The 15,339-nt window shown below is 51.3% G+C and overlaps 2 protein-coding genes and 1 long non-coding RNA gene across 3 annotated transcripts; 2 read left to right on the top strand and 1 right to left on the bottom strand.

Moving 5' to 3' along the window:
• Positions 1-2,216: 2,216 nt before the first annotated feature.
• On the bottom strand, positions 2,217-10,053 carry LRR1 (leucine rich repeat protein 1). The gene is made up of 4 exons (XM_065063033.1): positions 9,739-10,053; positions 9,558-9,656; positions 5,686-6,413; positions 2,217-3,174 (listed from the first exon to the last, which is right to left on the bottom strand). The coding sequence occupies exons 1-4, from the start codon at positions 9,916-9,918 to the stop codon at positions 2,922-2,924; spliced, it is 1,260 nt and encodes a 419-aa protein (XP_064919105.1). The 5' UTR covers positions 9,919-10,053; the 3' UTR covers positions 2,217-2,921.
• On the top strand, positions 9,978-11,761 carry LOC135579499 (uncharacterized). Its single transcript, XR_010472667.1, has 2 exons — positions 9,978-11,069; positions 11,216-11,761. It is a non-coding gene; the product is annotated as an uncharacterized LOC135579499 (long non-coding RNA).
• Positions 11,762-11,939: 178 nt separating this feature from the next.
• Positions 11,940-13,080, top strand: RPS29 (ribosomal protein S29). The gene is made up of 3 exons (XM_065063035.1): positions 11,940-12,139; positions 12,268-12,367; positions 12,959-13,080. The coding sequence occupies exons 1-3, from the start codon at positions 12,078-12,080 to the stop codon at positions 12,965-12,967; spliced, it is 171 nt and encodes a 56-aa protein (XP_064919107.1). The 5' UTR covers positions 11,940-12,077; the 3' UTR covers positions 12,968-13,080.
• The last annotated feature ends 2,259 nt before the right edge of the window (positions 13,081-15,339 follow it).

Genomic DNA, 15,339 nt, shown 5'->3' with positions numbered 1-15,339 from the left:
CTCCAGATTTTAAAGATCATTAAATCCTTCTAGAGTGGCAAGAGCAAGAAACCCATTCTGGGGTTGCAGGAATAAGGTGAATTAATTCTAGAACTAGATTTGCAAGAGCAATAATATACAGAAGAAGAAATTTATTCTAGAATGGCAAGAATACAAGAAACCTATAGAATTGCAAGAACAACACATTAAGGAAAAAAAATCACTCTAGAATGGCAAGTATACAGGAAAATAATCCTAGGATAGCAAGAATAAGGTAATATAATTATAGAATTGCAGTAATGGTAATTCGAGAATGTAAGAATCATTCTAAAATTAGACTAATAATCTAAAATGAACTGATAATTGTAAAATTAGAAGAATAGTCTCTAGCAATTCCACAGTCACAGGTAACGGCAGGAGTTGCTGCTGTGAGCACCCTCGGCGGGCACGGACCGGCCGTGACACCGGTGACAACGGCGGTGACGACTGTGCCGCAGCCTGGGCCTTCCCAAGGGTCACCCACCCACATCAATACTAACTTCTGTAATTTGAAGTCATTTTTGCCCCCAAATGCAGCTCATGCTCTGCAGAGCCAGGCTTAACATCCCGCAGGGCTGTGGGTGTCCCTCCGGTGGGGTGACGGTGTCCCCACGGCACACGGGGAGGGTCACACTGCGGTGACACAAAGCTCAGGAGAATCGGGGCGATTGAAGATCTCTCGGGCACAAGATGAACAGAAGGGGCGGGAGCTGGTTTGTTTGGATGCATTTTTAGTGACATTTCATAGAATCACAGGATGGTTTGGGTTGAAGGGACATTCCAAGCCCATCCAGTGCCCCCCCTGCCATGACAGGGACATCTTCACCAGCTCAGGTTGCTCAGAGCCCCGTCCAGCCTGGCCTGGGATGTCTCCAGGGATGGTTCATCTACCACCTCTCTGGCCAACCTGGGCCAGGCTCTCACCACCCTCAGGGCAACAATTTCTTCCTCATGTCCAGCCTGAATCTCCCTCCTTTAGTTTAAAACCATCACCCCTTGTCCCATCGCATCAGGCCCCGCTCAAAAGCCTGTCCTGAAATGAGATACAAGTTTCTTTTGAGAACGATGTTTTGGTTCCGTTTTCTCTCCCCAAAGCCCCACGCAGCACGTGGGTCACGCGCACTCCTGTGCTGGCAGCACCAGAAAACAGCCCCAAAAACCGAACTCACCGAGCGCCTCGGGGCTGCCCGTGGGATGAACCCGCAACCACAGCCCTTCCGCCCCCTCGAGACAGCACAGAGAGAGCTTGTTTGTGGGGACTGTTCTCTTAATCTCCTACTCCACCTAAAAGGTATTGTTCCAAGTGAGTCACCTTCGGGCTGCTGCAATCAGGGCGAGATCTGTCCCAGTACAGCAGCAGGAACGATTTGAAGCATCCCCGGGTCAGCTCTGCAGAGCCGTGCTCAGGCAGACAGCCACGCTTGGTTTCCTCCTTCGCAAGTTCTCTGTCGTTGGAAGAGCAACATCTAAGGAATGATTCATCCCAAACTTCCTGTAGTTGCTTAAAAGTTACTGTTTTACAAACAGCGTGTGAAAAGAACAGTCAGGTTATTTTGACATTCGCAAAGTTTTAATGACGGGAATATAGGTTCCTCTGCCGCAGGAAAGGGCCCTTCAGCAGGCGTGCGTCAGGATTTACTTCTGCTGCAAACATCTGAGATTAATAAAGAGTTTCAGATTGATAATGTAAAAAATGTACCGGAATGTTGTGCGAAACCTGTGAGCCAAGTCTGTTCTTCCAAAGCCCGTCAGGCTGCTCCTCCCACCGTGTGTCACATCTGGCCGTCTTCCGAACCTCAATCTGCATCAGTTCTGCACTCAGGAACTACAAAAGTCATTTTCCCGTTGAAACTACATCTAATTGGCACAGCGGTGTGTTTTTCTCTAACCCGAAGTGATGCACGATGTGTAGTTCGCCCTTGGGCAGGCAATACCGCTTCAAAAGTACCCGTGCAGCACGTTCCTCCGCGCCACCACAGGGCACGGGATGCCTGAAGACTTCTCAAGAGACTTTTGTTCCACTTTTCCAACCAAAGTGACTCTATCACACCCCGGCCAGGGACCAGCTGACAAGACGTGAAATGAGGGTGTGGATACACTCGATATTGCGGTACCTTCCCCAGGAAAAAGGCCGGGAGCTAATCCTTAGAATGCACTGGATGAAAAACACATTTTCCAGAGAAAACACAATTCACATGTACATAGAAAGGTTTCAAAATTTAATAATTTGACACACAGTGAACAATTCAGGAATCTTTAAAAGGTGAGAGTTAAGAAACAAAGTTGAGGTCATATTTAGAAAAAAAAAAGACACTTCTTGTATAACAAAGAGATAAAACCAAACACATTTGCTCTGGTAAAAAACCAGCAGCGCTGGTCCCTGCTTGAAGTGAGAATGCGACAGCGCGACTGTTTCAAAAGCACCACCTGGAATTACACGAGCAGTTTTGAATTGCACACAGTGTAATTTCTTCTCCCAGCAGCCGACCCCGTTGTTCTACAGTAAACATGGCAGAAGAGCCCAGGCCGGTGATAAAGCCGGCGCGGTTGTTTGGTGCAGGCAGAGTTCAGAGCCTCGGGCAGGAGCGGGCAAAGCACTTTGATGCACGCTCACCTTCCAAACCGCTTACGCCACGAAACAAAGAAAACTGTCATGATATTCTAAACAAAGTCAAGGTAATAGAAAAAAGAAAGCAAAATACATTCTAAGGATGATTCATTCAAGCTAAGCAACACTTTTTATTCCAACCAAAGAGAGATTTGGGTGGTGGAGGAACAGAGCGAGGCCACAGTGTCCCTCAGCATGAGACTGACGTTTGCTGTTGGCAGCACGAGTGGGTAACACACAGAAAACGGTTTCAGGCTCCTCGGTGACCGGGCAGAGCTTTTGTGGCCGTGAACAGTCACCCGTGACTCTGCAGGTACCTGTCGAGGAACTGGGAGTAGCAGTCCAGGGAGCAGAAGTAGCAGATGACGGGCGCTTCTGTACCTCCCATGTTATCCACCAGGACCACGGTGTGCGCGACGTGGTGCAGGTTCATGGTCACCGTGATCTGAATGAAGCTGCTCAGACAGGCGCTGCCGCACTGGCACGTTTTAGCCACCTCCAGATCCTCGCAGAGGTGAGAGGGAAGGAGATGGCAACCATAAGGGATTCTGTTGAACAAGAGGAGCAAGTGTGAATTCACTACAAAATTAACCGGTGTCGCTCAAACACAGTGATGTGCCATATGCACCAGCTGGAAGAAAAAGCTTTTCTGAGATCACAGGCAAGATAAACCTGAAATTTTGCCACTCGAAGTATCGGACTGGTTAGGAATTAAACGCCACTTTCTAAGACAGTCACTAAAAACATGCAGTGATTTTACTGACCCCTAAGTACCAAGGACCTGAACTCCAGAAGACACTGCAGCAAGAACCAGGTAGTTCACACAAATCGTGTCAGCCTGTATGACAGCGACAGAGAATTAGAGAATTAAAAAGAAGATTAAGAAAAATGAGACAACTGGGCACGTATCTGCTCATCCCTCACATTAGCCAGAAGATCACCGTATTTCATTCTGGCCTGACAGTGTCTACAATTTACTGCTTGCTCTCTAATGTGAAGAAGTGGTAGCGGTGTAAAAACACCGTATCCAGAGGAAGGAGATGCAGTGAGCCTTTTCCTACCTCGCAGGAAATAAATTAAGGTTCTCCCATCATGTCAATAACGACATTCAGTGACAAGAACAAGAATTGCTGCTTCTTAAATTTGCAGCGGAGCGGCATTGTGTTTGGGGCACCAAATAAATCATTTCCCTGGGGCGCTCTGTGGAGCTGAGCGCTCGGGGTGGGTATCAGCGGTGCCCGGTGCCGCTCAGCCGCGCGGAACAGGTCTCACTGACTCACATCCTGACTACACCTACGTATTCCCAGTTCCTTCTCCACACCATCATCCACACAGCCGAGATTCCCGTGGGTTTTTTTTCCACCACCTCGATTTCAGGACATCCTTTTTTCCCCATCAGGACAAGCACAATCACAGCTCCGGTACCTGCCCAGAATGCCACTACGAACACTGATTTCCAGACATTTGCTTTCACGTCTTCCCTCCTGTTTTGTTCCTTTCTCGAGGTTTTCACAGCCCGTCATCACTCCTTTCTCACTCTTTGTTAATTCTCACCTCCAGGATGTCAGACAGGATGCCTGTTGCCCACTTCTTAAACGTTTTCTTTTCAGTTTAAGATAATCTGACTAATGCTGCCTCCTGATCATCACAGACCAGTGGGCACAGGGACTGTTTCCATCGCCCCTTGTCTCACTGAGGCTCCTGGAGCAGAAAAAGCCTCTTCTGTCTGATGCCAATTTTTAAAGCCCACTACATGGGGCCAGGGGCTGGGTTAATCACCAGGTATCCTTAGGTACTGTGGTAATATAACTCAGCACCAAAATCTGACAGTGTCGAGGGATTATATTCCCTAGAAAAATAAGCATGCCTTAATGTTTATGTCAGAACCACTGCAATTTAGATAAAGTTGGGAAAGAAGGCACGTGGAGTTTAATTACTCCAATAAATCAGCAAGGTCAGAAGTGGAGCAGATTTGAAGCAAAACATCGAGCTCAGCTCATTTCCAGGGTGTGTCCCGCATTCCTGCAGACACCTTCAGCACCAACTTCTGAGCGATTAGCATGGATTTATGGGGCGCTCCCCACCCCCAAGGCAGGAATGGGCATAAAACGTCAATTAGGAACACTTCAAGTCCGTCTCTCACCCCCTTTCTGACTCTTTTCCATCTTCTTGCTCCCTTTCCACGCAAAAGTAGCAGCAACTGGTACCAGAAGGATCCCAGGCATGGGGAAAGGGGAGAAAACTGGTAACGAACAGCAGCCTGGCAAAGTTGATGATAATTTTAAATGATCAACTTAAAATCACCTCAGAACTGGGCTTCTCTGCCTAAGACAGAATGCTCTCACTCCAACATCAAAGGAAATTGAGGGCTGAAGGAAAACCCAAGGTAGGGAGAAGCCTGGAGTGGGTAACACCAACCCCAGCGTGATATTCGCCCTCTGAGAAGCCACCTCGTGGTATTTTCTGACATTGCTGAGCTCGTGGAAGGTCCTGCCTAAAGCAGAGGCAGACAGATCTGTGTCTAACTAGGAGCTGGGTGGCAGCAGGAAACCTTCTGCCAACACACTAATCTCGCATGTGAAGAGGTAGTGACAAGCTAATGCGTATTACACGCAGTTTAATGCACTTTAATGGGAGCAAAAGGCAAAGGGCAACCACGTTTGAAAGCAATTTCCAAGCTAGAGCGCAACACAAAACATGATCCATGCCACAAAATCTACTGGAAACTCCTCAATACAAAGTGGTTCAGGGTAGGACAACTGATTAACTTTTCCTACGGCTGGGCAAAAATATTCTGTTACGGTGCCCGTTTTGTGCACAAACACCATTTTAATCTATAGCTTTGCCTAAACGCTTCCAAGTCACCAATTTCCTCCATTACCCTGTATAACAAAAGTATGATTTTAGAAATGGAATATAAAGCAACTTTAACCTTACGACTTTTAATAGGTGAAGAGCAATTACCACCGACAGGAAAAAACCAAACAGGTCAGGAAAGTTTAGACTGGAGAGGTGTGAAAAGGAGCAGGTGCAGTGTGTGCCCATGGGGCTGCTCTTACCTGTAATTGATGGTGGCTCTTGCAGCACATTCTAACAAAGTCAATGGTATTTTCAGTTGTACGCTGGGAACAAGCGGGTTGGGCTGTTCAAAAGGATTCCCAAAGAGATCCAAGTTCTCCAGACAGAGTTTCCTAAAATCACTGGGCAGGAAAGGCAGTTTGTTTCGAGCTGCTGAGAGAAAGCGCAGATGATCTAACTGGCCAATCTTGAATGGCAACCTAATCAGCTCATTGTCATCGAGCTTTAAATTAACGAGTTGTCGCAGCTGGCAAAACTGAATTGGAAGCGCTTTGATTTTGTTTTGACTGAGGTCCAAGAACTGAAGAGATTCCTGAAGGGTGGATCTGCACAGAGCCCCACTGAACGACTCCAGGTGATTGTCGTGCAAGATCAGCTCCTGAAGACAGGTCAGGTCACCAATAGTGGCCGGCAGCTGCTTAATATGATTATGACTTAGGTCGAGTTTTCGGAGTTTCTTCAAACAAAGCACCCGCGTGTCGATCCGAGCGAGTTTGCAGTACGAGGCTTGGAGGTGCTCGAGGGAGTACGGAAAGTTTTTGGTGAGAGGATAGTCCCTTCTTGAAGTTATGATCAGTTTGGTCTTGGGTTTCTCAACTTCCGAGGTCTTTGCTGGTACCAGAGCTGAGAGCGGGAGGGCTCCAATGTCGGTCCCCTGGTGAGCCAGTCTCACAGCTGAAAGGAAAGTCTTTAAATTGCTGGCATTTGCCTACAGGAAAACACAAACGCGGAATTAGAAGTACATTACTCTTGTGCTCATTGGTACGGACACTTTTGGAAGTGTTTTGTATGTGTATCAGGAGATGGAACTCAGCGGGGCAATGAAATGGGAAAGAACTTATTGATGTGCTGTTTACAGTACTGAAGAGCAAACGGCGTGCGATGTGAATGAGAAGTTAGGAGCTCTCTGAACAATCCAGATCAAACAAACTGCATCGCTTTGCTCAGGAAAGGAACAAAGCGCTGAATTCACAGCTGAGAGTGAAGCACAGAAAAAGAAGAGCCTGATGCACTGTGATCACCTGCAATGTGATAAAGGGAGAGTTTATAAAAACACACACGGGGACACTGGAGATCTGAAACTCGAGGCAATTGTTTCTGAACGTTGCAAGGAAGAAAAAGGTTGGAAGCTGAGGTTAAATTCAACACAAAGGTAGGTGGAAAGCCTCAAGGCAGGTTAAGCGAGTGCTGCTGCTCACACGCAGCTCTTTGGTTGTGCCAGCATCAAACAGGAGGATAATTACTTGCAGTCCCGCAAACAACTAATTCTGCGTTAGGTGGGATACAATATAATGGCAATAAGGACAAAGAGTCGGATCAATGGACTATCAGATGACCTGTATTTTAAATAAAGGTCAGGAAAGCCGTGATACCTTTGTTGTACTGATATAATTAAGTTTCATGAAAACCAGGGTGACCAACTGTTTCTCTTCTAAACAGAGCAATGACCTTGGAGACTTCTGGATGCTGATGTCATATCAATAAAGGTCAAACATATTAGACTGCATCAGGAACCTGAAATGATCGTTCTCCTTAAGCATCCCATGCTCATCTTTCAGCTCGTGATGTGATGCCCCATAACTGCAGGCAGATTTCTCATGTTTCCGAGGGTAATAAATAGCTAATTAAATTTGGGAGCAAGGAGAAAAAGTCCTCCAGATCTGTGAGGACCAAGTAAAATACATAACTCTGCATTAGAACTGAGTTACAGGCAATATTTCTTTGATCTCAAAGCATGAGATGATACCCGATTCTTGTAGCCAAAAAACTAAGTTGAGGGGCTGTTCACGTGACTTCAAAATGAAAATACTTTGTATTCTGGATCCTTCCTCCACAATCCCTTAGTAAAAGCAATGTGGTATCTGTAAACCCTACAGTTGAGAAACCTTGAGCGTGTTGTGAAAAATACTAAGACACATGTAAGAAAAAGACAGCGAAGGATTAGTTGGAACTGTTCAGGACATAATTTTCTGCCCCAAGTCTGAACTCTCAACCACAGAAAAAATGTTGGGAAAACAGGTTAATCTGCATGAATGCCTTCTAAATTCCGTGTTTCAGAACTAAATGAGCGATGACAAGGCAATCGGGGTTCACACGCATTTCAGACCTTGTGTGCGATGCAGCAGGCACGGGCTTGTTGCAGGAAAACAAAAGCCCACAGTGACTTTATTATTTTTGCTGCAGGGCTGGATGCTCCACACTGATGTTTCTCAACCTAATTTCTGATGTGGCCGAATGCAGCGAGTCACAGCGCCCGGCAGAGCACAGAGTGGGCAGCTGCACGCAATCGCTACATTCATACCTGCGAATTTCTCTTCTACAAAGCTTTTGTCCATCCTTGAGTTAAGAAACCTTTCTGTAATGAAATTATCAAAGACGAGCAGAAGCACTACAGAAAAAAAATATCAATAATCTCAAATTGGGTTTCCAGATTTGAGGCATTTAAGAGGAATATATATTATTACTGGCTTTGGAAGAATTTAGTGGATTTGTTCCTGGAGCCTTATGTTAAAAATAGGGAGTGAGGATCAACTCTGGTTGTTATTTTAATTCCTGTTTCATTAGATTCAGTTGAGACTTTCTCTTCAGTCTAACAACACTGTGGACTATCATCTCATACAGAAAACAAGCTGCAGTTTTTAACTAAATTACCACCCACACTGAATGTCTGTCACACGGTTTCCTCACAGGTCCTATCGAGGGTCTAAATTACATCTTGTAGCACCAAGACACAGAGCTTTCCTCTCTAATTCGATACTACTTGTAGATCCTCTTACAACAGGTCTGCTGTTGTGCCTTTGTTCCAAGACAAACTATGTGACTTCTCATACTTCTGCAGAGATGCTCAGAGTAAAGAATGTGGATATTTTGGATCTAAGACACGTGAGTTTTCCTTTTTACAAGATACAGAGCACAGTTGCTTCCAAAAAGAAGCAAGATACAGAGCACGTTTGCCTCCCCCCCCAATAAGTGCTTTTTCTTTCTTGCTGGGTCACATTTGTTTTCTTTTCATTAAGCCTCTGTTCTGAGCACAGATTAATTGCCCTTGTTTCTCAATTCCTCTTCTACAAGGCTACAAAAGATTAATTGAACAGGCACAGAAAAAAAAGCGATCTACAAACTGAACGCCGATGTGTGATGTTTTTTTTGGTGAGTTTAGCATTATTAAAAACACTTTACAGCTTCCAAATATCATACGAGTTCTACATACAAGTCCTGCCACCAGCTAAGCACCAAGGTGAGATGGTGCCTGTGCCGCTGCTCCATGCTGTGTGTTTCCAGCTTTGAAATGCACAGTGAGCATGCAGCCTGTTCACTGAGACATGAATATCTTCTCGTTTTTTATTAGAAAGACCATAAGCAATGACCTGTTTACACAGGAAGGTGTCCAGGCGGGTTGGAATGTCTGCAGAGAAGGAGACTCCACAACCCCCTGGGCAGCCTGGGCCAGGCTCTGCCACCCTCACCATGGAGAAGTTTCTTCTCGTATTTAAGTGGAACCTCCTGCGTTCCAGTTTATATCCATAATTCACTGGAATCAGCAAGATGTTGCGTCAGAGAGATGAAAAAAAATTCATTGCTTTCTCAATAAAAGATGAAGAACTACGGAAAAAATGGGAGTTGAAGGGAGACTCAGAGCTCAGCCAAGCTCACAAAAACAAGTGGGTTTCCCTGTTTTGCTGAGGACACACAGAGCCACGCTCCTTCGCGCTGCCGCCCGTGCCAAAGCTCCACCAGGTCAAACGAGGCTTAAGCGCAGGCTTAGAGCGCGGATTAGCCGGACAGACCCCGAGCAGCCAGCCTGGGGACCCGATGGACACGGTGTCCCCTCCCCCACGTCCCCCGGACCCACCTTGCTGAGGCACACATCCACGGCGGGCTCCCGCAGCCGCACGGTGGCCTTGCCCTCCTCCACGAACCGCGTGAAGAACCGCTCGATGTTCTCCTGCACCTACGAGACACAGCGGCTGCTCAGCACCCGCGGCGGGACGAGGGGACCCGGCTCCTCCAACCCCGCCCCGGGGAGCCCCCACCTTGTACCGAGCGCCGCTCCGGTCCCGCGCCGTGCACACCATGAGGTAGACGCCGCCGCCCCGCGCCCGCCCGGGCGGGCGGCCGAGCGACAGGAGGGCCCGGGTGGCGCGGCCGCGGCCCCGCAGCCCGCAGGTGGGCAGGAGCCGGCTGATCACCTCCACCTCGCACTGCAGCCGCATCGCCGGCCCGCCCGCCCCGCCGAACCGCGGCCCCGCTCCCGGGCGGCACCGCCCCGGGGCTTCCCGGCACCGCCCCCGGGGCTTCCCGCGCTCCCCGCGCACAGGCGCCCGATGCAACGCCTGGCTGGCAGGATCCCGCCCGCCGGCCTCCGCTGCCGGAGAGCGCGGGTGCGGGGCCGCCACGGGGAAGCGACCGCAGGGCGGGAAGGGAAGGCGGCGGTACCGGCAGCACCGGCAGCCGCGGGCAGCCCGAGAGACCGACCCACAGCGCCACCGCCCCCTGGAGGAGGTGGCTGCGCTCGGCCGCTCTCGGCAACACTCGGCTCCGCTCGGTAACACTCGGCCCCTACTCGGCTCCGCTCGGCAACACTCGGCTCCGCTCGGCCCCTACTCGGCTCCGCTCGGCCCCTACTCGGCTCCGCTCGGCCCCTACTCGGCCCCGCTCGGCCCCTACTCGGCCCCGCTCGGCCCCTACTCGGCCCCGCTCGGCTGCAAGGCTCGAAGGCGGCGGCGTGTGTGAACACATAACAACATCAGGAACAGAGGTCACGGGCGTTGAGAAACAAATTTTGGGTGAAAAGCCACGTGTGTTCATCGTGACCGTGCAGTTGCTATTTGCTTGATACAGACAGCAGAGTCACCCTTCGCCGTCCGCCTACTCCGATGACAGTGGCTCACACTCCATAACTGACAAGAGAATGCAGGGCCTTATGGAAAACTTGGTACCAAAATAAGAGGGAGAAATTCAATAAAGGGAGAAAGAAAAAAAATAAAGCATTCATAACATAAAAGTGGGTTGGTAGAGGTAGAGCAGGTGGGGAATCTCCATTTGACAGCGACATTTCGGTATCTCTGAAGAGTTTGTAAGCGTAGATGCAGTAGAAATTGGAATAAAACCATTGACGGGTTTTCAGCGCATTAACCAGAATTAGGAGAAAAACAAACAAACAACAGTATGGGGTTTCCACGTTTATTTCTTTTAGTCCAGGGCTTAGACTTTATAATACACTCTAATTTTTAAAACTTCCCGCCCGTTCCCCCCCCCCCAACCCCGACTTGGAGCATGCGCACACAGCACAGGTGCCAGCGGCCGCCAGCAGGGGGCGGTGCGCGCAGGGTCCCTGTTGCCTTCAGCGACGGGTTGTTAGGGCGTGGTGGCGCCTGGGTCCGTCAGGGGCGGTGCGCGCAGGGTCCGCGGTGCGGTTTGCGCGGGGCTGTCATGAGGTGGTGCCGCCTGGGTCCGGCAGGGGCGGTGCGCGTAGGGTCCGCGGTGCGGTTTGCGCGGGGCTGTCATGAGGTGGTGCCGCCTGGGTCCAGCGGGGGGCGGTGCGCGTAGGGTCCGCGGTGCGGTTTGTGCGGGGCTGTCATGAGGCGGTGGCGCCTGGGTCCGTCAGGGGCGGTGCGCGCAGGGTCCGCGGTGCGGTTTGCGCGGGGCTGTCGGGAGGCCGTGTCGCCTGGGTCCGTCAGGGGCGGTGCGCGCAGGGTCCGCGGTGCGGTTTGCGCGGGGCTGTCGGGAGGCCGTGTCGCCTGGGTCCGTCAGGGGCGGTGCGCGCAGGGTCCGCGGTGCGGTTTGCGCGGCGTTTCCACCAACCGCCAGCAGGAGGCGGTAGTGCGCTGGAGGGCTTGGGGACTTCAGGAGGCAAAAAGCGAGCGCGGTAGCAGCGGGGGGCGCCAAAAAGAGCCCGCGTCTCTCTGTGTTGCCCAGGCTACGCTGCAGTGGCTATTCACAGGCGCGATCCCGCTACTGACCGGCACGGGAGCTTTGACCTGCTCCGTCTCCGACCTGGGCCGGTTCACCCCTCCTTAGTCAACCTGGTGTCCCCCGGCTCCCCGGGACTCACCATATTGATGCCGGCCTTAGCGCGGACGCCCGCTCGGCATAGCGCACGGCAGCCCAGAACTCCTGGGCTCAAGCGATCCGGCGGGCTCAGCCTCCCGAGTAGCTGGGACTACAGGCACGCGCCACCGCGCCCGGCGCTCACACCCGCGGCCCCGCCGCCCCTAGTGCCGCCTCCCCGCTGACGTCACCGCGCAGGGCGGGGGAGCGCGGCCGCTGCGCGCAGGCGCGGCGCGGGGCAGGCCGGGAGGAGCCGCGGCGTTGATTAGCGCAGGCGCCGGCCGCCATCTTTCCTCTGTGAGCGGAACGAGTGAGGAGCAGCATGGGGCACCAGCAGCTCTACTGGAGCCACCCCAGGAAGTTCGGCCAGGGCTCCCGCTCCTGGTCAGTGCGCGGCCCCGGGGCCGCCCGGGTGGTCCTCGAGCTCTATGGGCCGCCCCGCTCTGTCTCTCCCCACCCCCCCACCCCGCCATTTCCCGCCCTGACCGGCCTCGCTCTTCTCCCCCTCACAGCCGCGTGTGCTCCAACCGCCACGGCCTCATCCGCAAATACGGGCTGAACATGTGCCGGCAGTGCTTCCGCCAGTACGCCAAGGACATCGGCTTCATCAAGGTGAGCGCTGGGGGGGCGAGCCACCATCCTGGGGGCAGTTTTGGGCCTCTCGGGACGAGAACGGCCTTGAGGTGCTGGAGCGAGTGGAGAGAAGGGAACGGAGCTGGTGAGGGGCTGGAGCACAAGTGTGATGGAGCGGCTGAGGGACCTGGGGGGTTCAGCTGGAGAACAGGAGCTGAGGGGAGACCTTCTGATCTCTGAACTGCCTGAAAGGAGCTTGGAGCCAGGGGGGGCCGGGCTCTGCTCCCCAGGAACAAGCGCCAGGAGCAGAGGAAACGGCCTCAAGTTGCGCCAGGGGAGGTTGAGGTTGGATGTGGGGAACAATTTCTTCCCCAAAGGGCTGTGGGGCATTGGAACAGGCTGCCCAGGGCAGTGCTGGAGTCACCAGCCCTGGACGGGGTTGAGCAAACATATAAATGAGTTTCTTAGGGGCTTGGGGTGGTGCCAGGGGTGGGTTGTGTTTGGACTCAAAATGTCTTTTCCAGCCAAAACTATTGTGTGGTTCTATTCTAAACACCAGCACCGGGACTCTGGGAGGGATGCTGGTGCTGTTTCCTGCTGACTCTTCTCTCCTTTCTCACTCTTTTGCAGCTGGACTGAGCGCTGGGAGGATGAGGCTGTTCACCAGAAGCTCCCGGGGCTTCCCTGAGCCTCCCTGACTCATCCGCAGCCTCTTGGCACAGCCCTACTTAATAAATAGTCTCCCTGTCCAACTGATGTGTGCACATTTGCTCTTCTTGCTGATGTAAAAATTCTGATGTTACGTGGGTGTCACACTTTGTGTTCCAGCCTTCCTTAGGAGGTCTAGTGCTTCAGGGGATGGGAAGCTGTGGGGAAAACTACAATTAATCCCAAAATCTGAGAGGGTGAGGGCATCTGGAGCCCATGGCAGCCTTTGGACAGGTGTTTGCTGGGCTGGAGCTGTGTGTGGTGTGCTGGGTAGTGTGAACTTTCTCCTTTGTGAGTAGAAATGTATTAATCTGGTGTTTTATGAGATTTCCAGCTGCTTACAGGTGCTGGTTTAGTGGGACTGAAGAGAGTTGGGCAGGAGAAACACCAGGTGTGCCGAATACTTGCAGTTGGGTCTTCTAGTTGTCTCTACAGGGTTTAAAAGTGTTGGGGTGCTGGCCAGGCTGGTTTTGGGAAGTTACACTGTCCTGGATGAGACTCCTGACCTTGGGAGTGTTTTGTTCATGTAGGAGTGGCAGGTGGGCTGATCCCTTCCAGCTGAGTGCTCTGTGCCTACTTTGGGAATCCCTAATAGGCTTTTCATCTCGCTGGTTATTAAATAAGATGGGGTAGTAAGGAGGGGATGGGGTGATAAAGCTTTTCTCCTGAGGTGAGAATTGTCACATCAGAGAAGGGAACAGGGCTGGAGCACAAGTGTGATGGAGCGGCTGAGGGACCTGGGGGTTCAGCTGGAGAACAGGAGCTGAGGGGAGACCTTCTGATCTCTGAACTGCCTGAAAGGAGCTTGGAGCCAGGGGGGTCGGGCTCTGCTCCCCAGGAACAAGCGCCAGGAGCAGAGGAAACGGCCTCAAGTTGCACCAGGGGAGGTTGAGGTTGGATGTGGGAACAATTTCTTCCCCAAAGGGCTGTGGGGCATTGGAACAGGCTGCCCAGGGCAGTGCTGGAGTCACCAGCCCTGGAGGGCTGGACAGACGGACATGAGGTTCTCAGGACACGGGGCAGTGCTGGGGTGGGTTATGGTTGGACTCAATGTCTTTCCCACCAAAGCGATTCTGCGATCCTTGTTGAGTCGCTCACTGAAGCGCAGTTGTACTTGCCTGTTACGGAGCCTTTTCTCACGGTGACATAACCAGAGATGTGGATCCTGTGGCCTGAGCTCAGCACCGAGCTGCAGGAGCAGATCCCTGAGATCCCAGGTGTCCTTTGCTGCGCTCCAGCGTGCTGCTGCGGCCGGTCAGCTGGCAACAGTGCTTTAGGAATTACCTGATTTGATGAAATGTGGAAAAATAAGTGGTAAGTAACACAAAACAAGTGTGAAAACGTTATTTTTGTCCGGAGAGCTGCAGCTTCATTGCCGGGGGGCTAAGCCCAGAGCTGTAACAGCTATGGGGAAGGAACAGCACTAAATATGATCAATTAATAGCTGAAGCCTGATACAAAAATTAAAGTTTAACTGCGTGGGGCTGTCTTGCTCAGAGGATTCCCATCTTCCCTTTGCCTTGAGGCAACGATGTTGAACTGAGCAGATTTCTACAAGAATTTCTACATGCTGGTAATACACAAATTCTCAAAATCCCATGCGGACGGTCATTCATGAACGGCTGACCAGCTGTGACGTGCTGTGGCCTGGCAGGATGACAGCAAGTGGCTCCTTTGGCTGCTCCCGTGACCAAAAGCAGCCCCGTGTTGCACCCACGGCTGCAGATTTGGGGTCACTTGGGGAGTTCGGCAGGTCCAGGTTTGGTGCTGGGCTGGGGAAGGGTCAGCTTTGCAGCTCTATTTGAGTGAGAAATGGTTAAATCCCTGGTTCTGATCCAAAAACTTCAGAGTACAAGTGGGTTGCTGCATTAAATCCATTATAATAATAATATTTAGTTCCTCTGGTGGTTGTTTTTGGGTGTGTTTTTAATCCCAGTTGCCACCGGTGTGCGCAAGGCGGTGAGTCCTGTGGGGTGTGTTTGTTTGACTTTAGTGTGGTTCCGAAAAATTGGGAAACACTAATTGCTTTTCTAACCAATTACTGAATCTCTTGTATCAGCTGGGAGCACTTGATTAAGCTGTTGCTTGAGCTTTACTGACAAGGCTTTGCAAATGGCAGCACTATCGGAATTATTTGGACACTCGGACGTGTGAAGAGACATCCCAGTCGGGTAGGGATTTGTGAGTATTTGTCCTTTTTTCCTGGAAAAAAGCTCCTTTCTGATGATAAAATAGCTTTGGGGCATTTTCTCTGCCCCATGGATGCTGTTGCAGGGTGGTGAACTGTGTGTTACCAATGTGAT

Source organism: Columba livia, chromosome 5, assembly GCF_036013475.1.
Source record: "Columba livia isolate bColLiv1 breed racing homer chromosome 5, bColLiv1.pat.W.v2, whole genome shotgun sequence".
NCBI classification, from domain to species: domain Eukaryota; kingdom Metazoa; phylum Chordata; class Aves; order Columbiformes; family Columbidae; genus Columba; species Columba livia.
The sequence above is the reverse complement of the archived record's forward strand: the minus strand, read 5'-3'. Positions and strand labels throughout refer to the sequence as shown.